Source organism: Mirounga leonina, unplaced genomic scaffold, assembly GCF_011800145.1.
Source record: "Mirounga leonina isolate KUSES-001 unplaced genomic scaffold, KU_Mleo_1.0 Mir_101595, whole genome shotgun sequence".
Classification (NCBI taxonomy): Eukaryota; Metazoa; Chordata; class Mammalia; order Carnivora; family Phocidae; genus Mirounga; species Mirounga leonina.
The window spans coordinates 14,411,642-14,419,003 of record NW_023270158.1 but is presented as its reverse complement, the minus strand read 5'-3'; the positions used below and the strand labels follow the sequence as shown (position 1 = coordinate 14,419,003).

General features: G+C 39.1%; 2 protein-coding genes across 2 annotated transcripts in view; one reads left to right on the top strand and one right to left on the bottom strand.

Annotated features, from left to right (window-relative positions):
- LOC118002335 (transcription factor SPT20 homolog) overlaps positions 1–1,686 on the top strand; it is a 3,376-nt gene extending 1,690 nt beyond the window's left edge. Inside the window, exon 2 of the mRNA XM_034992744.1 lies at positions 67–1,686. Within this exon, the coding sequence (XP_034848635.1) occupies positions 67–1,686 (1,620 nt within the window). The remainder of the gene's footprint in view (positions 1–66) is intronic.
- Positions 1–7,362, bottom strand: part of IL1RAPL1 (interleukin 1 receptor accessory protein like 1) — a 1,375,052-nt gene that overhangs the window by 583,397 nt on the left and 784,293 nt on the right. The gene's annotated exons all lie outside the window — the stretch shown is intronic.

Genomic DNA, 7,362 nt, shown 5'->3' with positions numbered 1-7,362 from the left:
GCCACTGTGTCCACCACCAGCTCATCACAAAGAATCCTGGCCACCCCTGTCACGACCAACTCCCAGAAACCCTCTATGGAAGTGATTCGAGTTAGAATGCTTCCTCCAGCTGTTTTGTCCACTACCAGCTCATCACAAAGAACCTTAGCCACCCAGGTCATGGCCAACTCTCAGAAATCCTCTGTGGAAGTGAATCGGGCTAGCATCCTTCCTGCAGCCACTGTGTTCACTACCAACTCATTGCAAAGAACCCTGGCCACCCCAGTCACAACCAACTTCCAGAAACCCTCTATGGAAGTGATTCAAGTTAGCATGCTTCCTCCAGCCACTTTGTCCACTATCAGCTCATCACAAAGAGTCCTGGCCACCCCGGTCATGGCCAACTCCCAGAAATCCTCTGCGGAAGTGAATCAGGCTAGCATCCTTCCTGCAGCCACTGTGTCCACTACCAGCTCATTACAAAGAAGCCTGGCCACCCCGGTCATGGCTCATTCCCAGAAATCCTCTGCGGAAGTAATTCAAGTTAGCATGCTTCCTGCAGCCACCCTGTCAAATACCAGCTCATCACAAAGAACCCTGGCCATCCCAGTCATGGCCAGCTCCCAGAAATCCTCTGTGGAAGTGAATCAAATTAGCATGCTTCCTCCAGCCACCCTCTCAACTACCAGCTCATCACAAAGAACTCTGGCCACCCGGGTCATGGCCAACTCCCAGAAATCCTCTGCAGAAGTGATTCAAGTTAGCGTGCTTCCTCCAATCACTCTGTCCACTACCAGCTCATCACAAAGAACCCTGGCCACCCGGGTCATGGCCCCTTCCCAGAAATCCTCTGTAAAAGTGAATCGAGTTAACATTCTTCCTGCAGCCTCCCTGTCCACCACCAGCTCATCACAGAGAAGCCTGGCCACCCCAGTGATGGCCAACTCTGCGGGCCACAACATCATCAAAGTGGTGGGCCCTGGATGTGGAACCCAGGCTTTGGGGAGAGGTCCCAGTCCCAGGAAGGGCTCTACCTCTGGGACCATAGCTCCTGCAGGAATCAAGCCCAGCACCCTACCCTCAAGAGCTCAGCCACCAAATGCAGTGCCTGATGCACCGCCGATTCCTTCTCAAGTAGGTGTTCAATTTATTTTAAATAATGCCTCCAGTATCAGTCCAGTAACTCTACTGGAGCTTCCACAAGGTTCGCTCCTTTTGAACACCCCACAGCAGCCTCAGCAGCAGTGGCTCTATCAGTTGATTCCCCAACCACAACTCCAACAACCCACAACTACTAGTCAACAGCCCACAAGTACTGGTCCTCAGGAGCCAGTGCCACAGGGTTCAAGTGCACGAGGTTCAACCAGTCAGAGAACAGTGTCATCTGCTCAGCAAGCCATTGTCCTTAACCTCCCTGGAGCAGGAAGTTTGCCGCAGCCCCAGGCGGTGCTGTTGGCTCCGCTTGGCTCTGCCGAGAGCCAGAGAAGACCCCGGCAGATCAGCCCTCGCCCTGCGCACCCACTGCTGCCGGCCCCTGCCTCGCGGCCGCCGGCCCCACCACAGGCACAGCCCTTGAGAACCTTGCAGGGCCCCGTGGCTGTCATGACAGTGGCCGCGCAGACAGCTGGGCCGCCTCGGGGCCAGCAGGCCGCGAGCCAGTCCAGAGGTAAAATCAGGAAAGGTACATCAACTACTCCAAAATCCTAGGTCTTGCATTACTTCTCTCTCTTTTTAAAAAACAAAACAAAACAAAAAAACATTGAAGCAAAGATTTTCTGAGTATTTACTTCATCTTTGTCTTTAATGTCTCAGTATTTTACATTGCTAGGTATACAAACCATATAGAAGCACAACCTAGTGCTTTTTATCTAAAAACAGGGAAATGTTTTAATGAAAAAAAAAAAAGAATGGATTTTGATGTTAGCTACCATCCGGTCAATATCCTAGCTCTGCAGTTTACTAACCTTAAGCCTATTTCCTAAATTCACTGAGTCTCCCATTTCCTTACCTGTAAAATATTAATAGGAATATTTACTTCTTAAGTTTATTGTCAAGGTTAACGTAAGATACATTAAGTATTGAAATTTAAGTTTAAATTAATTTTAACTAATATAAATACTAAATATCTGAAAGAAATAAACCTAAATATTTAAGCTTAAAATAAACTATAGTAATAATATTAGTACAAATAATAGTTTCATTATATTTCATAAAAGCCAACCTTGGAATCAATGGCATATAAGCCACAGGAACTTAATTCTTCAAAAAAAAAAAACCAAAAAACAAAACTAGACTTTTCAATGTATGTGTATACACACACACACACACACCTTTTAGGTTTTCAAAATTACAGAGATACAGGTACAGCTATAGACATAGATGCAGATGAAGATACAGAGATTTTAATCCTCTATTCAATAAACAGTAGCCCTTTTACTCTACCTAGATGCCCCACATGGTGAATTCTCTTTCTGATAAAACTGGATGCATTAGGCACTTGTAATTCATTCTTCAGTAACTGGGGGATGATTTGGATATATGACTCGATATCATTTGCCAGACAATATTCTTCAAATGCATTATTCATGTGGTGCTTATTATTTTGCAAACATTACATAAGATACAAATGCACCTGCTGTCTCCTCTTGCTCCTCTATTCTGTCTCAATTATTTTGTCCCCACCAGACAAGATAATAATCACAAGAGAGAAAAGGTAAAAGTTTCTTGACTTACAATGGTCAAATGAATGAAAAATGGTAGGTTTAGATGAACTGATGAAACAAATGACAACAGGGAATTATAGGGAAAAGAATATATAAATATTTGTGATATTTAAAGACAGCTGCTAATTAAAAATGATTTCTGCAGCTCCTAAACAATATATTTTACAATAGCATTTTACCTTTATGATAGCATTAAACATTCCCCCTATTTAAGTAAATTCATAAATGTGGGTAATACTTTTAAAATACTTATATGTAGGGGCGCCTGAGTGGCTCAGTCAGTTAAGCATCTGACTCTTGGTTTCAGCTCAGGTCCTGATCTCAGGGTCCTGAGACTGAGCCCTGCCTCGGGCTTCGCGCTCATCAGGGAGTCTGCTTCTCTCCCTCTGCCTCTCCCCCCTCAAATAAATAAATCTTTAAAAATAAATATAATAAAATACCTATATGTAACTGTAAAGATTTATATCACTCAAAAATGTCACCTTTCCGAGTTTCTGAAGTTTGCTTCAAAAGAATGAGCTACTGAAAACATCATAAAAATATATTTATTAAATAGTTTTTTTGTTAAAAGACTTTATTTTATTGTAATATTTGCTATTTCAGACATCTACTTGGATGACTGGTAAGCATCATTTTGTTTTACATGTCCAAGTATGATGGCATGCATCATTTATTTCTCTGAGCCTACCAGTGCCTTTCCTGTTTGGTGTTAGAATAATTCACAAAGTAACTGAATTAATTACCAAGTAGTTTTAAATACTTTACAAAACAAAATCTATCTGCATACCCTTATCCCTAATGACTTCTACTCCAACTTGTGGGCTTTGAGAGATTCTTAGAGAAATTCTCAGACTTCCTTCTTTTTTTTTAAATTTTATCTCAATTCAATTAATTAACATATAGTGTGTTACTAGTTTCAGAAGTAGAGTCACACTTCCTTCTTAACAGCTGAACAACCAACCACCCAATGTAAGGTAACAGTATGAAAAAGTGGGGGGCAGAATGAGTCCTGACACTAGCAAATAGATTTCTGATAAAACATTTTCATTCGTGACATTTCATCATGTGTCATAGTGCATTGCCAAATACCCTTCCCTGCATGTGCATACTCTGTGGAATCAAATTCAAACTATTTTGTTTGGCTATATGAGCCTGGGTTTGGCCTGTCTCTCCTCCCCATTTCCTACCATTTCCCCATTCACAGTTGTGACTTTGGTAGTACTTAAACGACTGTTGCTCCTGATGGGCTGGGTTGTTCCTCGCTTCCATGTTTTGGTCGAGACCCTAACAAGGAACTCCTTTTTATTCTGTGCTTGTACTGCAATGCTTAGCCTAAGTACCATAGCTCTGGAATCTGAGTCTATTTCTGTATCATCCCTTACTACAGTAGCCTTTAAACTATTTCACAAGCTTATTTGTGGATCAAATATAGTAGTAAATATAAAGAAAAATAAGAATTGAAAATGTACATTGATATAAGTATCCTTTTCAGATTTGGGGTTTTTCTTTTTTTCAAACAGAGATTGTATTACTTTGCATGAATTTCATAACATTAGCATTTTTATTTAATTGGTTAAAAATTTGCTCTCTATATAATCATTAATATATGTAATACATATTTATATTCTCTATATTGAATATCACAATAGTCTTTTTAAAACATCAAGAGTACTAAATTGGAGCTATTACTCTAAAAAATCGGATATATATTTGAATGTAATTTCTTTTATCAGTATTTGAATGTAATTTCTCTTTAAGCAGAGGTTAAAATCATACTTACATGTAAGAAACAAGAAAATTAAATACAGCTTTTTTGTTTTCTTGGTTTTTTTTTTTTTTTAAATCATACTCGGAACACTTTTTAATTTTTTATTCTTATGTTAATCCCCATACATTACATCTGTTTTCTTGGTTTTAAACCAAGAAAATATTCCTAAAGTTATGATCCAGTCATAAGTCATTCTGATGAATTATAACAAAAAAATTTTCTTTTACAAAATTTTAAGACCAAACTGAGGAACAAGAAGAAGACAAATCAGTAAGACTCTCCTTTTTATTTCAACTTACCCCATTTCTTGTGCATTTGTATTTCTTAAAGGTTTTGAATTCTGGGCATACACTTAATCTATGCAAATAAAACAGTGTTTTCCTGTCTCTGTTTAGCTGTTATTTTAGCATGTGATAGTAGTCTGATGGAGTTTTATTAGACTGGGGTGCTATGTTTGGGATGACAAACATGAAATAATTCTGGTAACAAGGACACTTGGAAGTGGTGCTCATTCTCTACTGCAAATAAATGAGTTATGCATTATCGTTGATTTATAAAATGATGTAAGATTAGTTTTCTGATGCTGTGGACACAGAAAACAAATGGTAGTTTCCAGTCTAAGCCCAAATCAAACATCCCAACGTGAAACCCCCTGATTTACAAAAGAAGTTGCCTTACACATGCCCCACTCCACACAGCCTACTTCACCGTAGGTGGGTGAAGGACTTTACATGTTTAATGACTGATGATTCCCGGAGGCAAAGAGGGAGAAAACCAATCAAAACCAGCAGTGTCCAACCATTCACCTAAAATGCATTAACAGTGACTATGAGGGGGTCACCCTACCTTGCATTTATTCAGTCATTTATTCACACACTTTTATTGAGCATCTATTACAGGACAGACTATGTCAAAGCCCTTAAGACACAAAAGTAAATGAGACATAATGTCTTTCAAAAGCTTACAGTCTAGTACATTAAGAACAAATATTAACAAAGTAGAGAAAACTAGTTTGGCTTTGAAATCAAATTGTATTTATGAAGCACAATTTATGCATTAACCTTTTAATTTTTTATTGTATTTCGAGACGGGCTTTCAATGATCATTTTAAGAAACATTGCAGTTTAGGATTTAAAATGGAAACAGCAACAGATATCCAGACGTAGTGTTGATGTAATATCACTTTTTTATCATTTGCCCTCATTTCAGCTTAATAAGCTCTCTTGGCTCTCATCTTTCAATGTTTAATCAAAAGCAATTAAACTGATATGCAAATGCCATCTCTATTGCTTTAAGAATGACACTTAACACACAATTTCATTATAATAGGCAACTGGAATGTTTGTAGAATGATCAGCTCATTTTTATTTTTAAATATGTGCTTTTCTTGCAATGTATGCTTGTAAATAAAATGTCCACACACACAAATTTTATTTGATAAATGCCATGTGGATAATATTTGTCTTGTATACTGAACATGAAGTTCATTCCATGTGGTATTTCTATTAAAAGCCTGCTATTCTTTTGCTAGTCTCTAGAGAAATAAATATTTTAGCTAACGAACTGCATTAGCAAAAAGTATAAGATAAGCAGAAAATGAACAAAGTGTGTGTGTGTGTATGCACATGTGCACATGGATGTGTGTTTAAGATAGACTCTTTTAAGATTCAGTTTCAAATAAGGGATCAGAAGGTTATAGTGGAAATGCCAGACATACTTTATGAGACCAGATTCAATTAGTTAGATCTGTAGAGTAGGTTGGTTGTATTAATGGTCCCAGTTCTTCACTCCTGCCTATATCCATACCCTTTGCCATGTAACCTCCACTCTGAGTCTCAGTCTGCTGTGTGACCTGCATGGGCCAAGTCACGAAGCAGGAGCTTGAATCAGTACTTACACATCTCTTCTTCCTCTGTTACACCTCTGCTGTTGACATGAAAACGTGCCTGAGCTAGCTTCTGGAGGATGGAAGTCTCATAGAGCTAGATTCTAGCATTCCCAGTTATTCCATCTTAAGATATCCAAAATCAGTCAACAAGTAGTTAACTTCTAAAGAGAAGGTCAGTTGTAGCTGGCTATGTTTAGGAGACCATATACTTTTTCATCCTGAGAGTAATTTTTTTTATCATCATCAGTTAGGAAAACACATTATGTGGGATAGTACATATCAATGTCTTAAGATTTAATAGATTTTCTGTTAAGCATTAATGACATATATTCAATAACATCCTTAAACACTCAGAAGCTTTAGAAAGATCCTCTATTAAAAAGAAAGACGTTGCAAATGGCAAGATCTCATTCCTTTTGATGGCTGTATAATATTCCATTGTGTATGTGTATATATATACCACATCTTCTTTATCCATTCATCTGTTGATGGACATCTTGGCTCTTTCCACAGTTTGGCTATTGTGGACATTGCTGCTATAAACATCGGGGTGCACGTAACCTTTCGGATCCCTACTCAGCCATCAAAAGGAATGAGATCTTGCCATTTGCAACGACGTGGATGGAACTGGAGGGTATTATGCTGAGCGAAATAAGTCAAACAGAGAAAGACATGTATCATATGATCTCACTGATATGAGGAATTCTTTTTTTTTTAAAAGATTTTATTTATTTATTTAAGACAGAGAATGAGAGAGAGCACATGAGAGGGGTTAGGGTCAGAGGGAGAAGCAGACTCCCCGCCGAGCAGGGAGCCCGATGCGGGACTCGATCCCGGGACTCCAGGATCATGACCTGAGCCGAAGGCAGTCGCTTAACCAACTGAGCCACCCAGGCGCCCTGATATGAGGAATTCTTAATCGCAGGAAACAAACTGAGGGTTGCTGGAGTGGGGGGTGGGGTGGGAGGGATGGGGTGACTGGGTGATAGACACTGGGGAGGGTA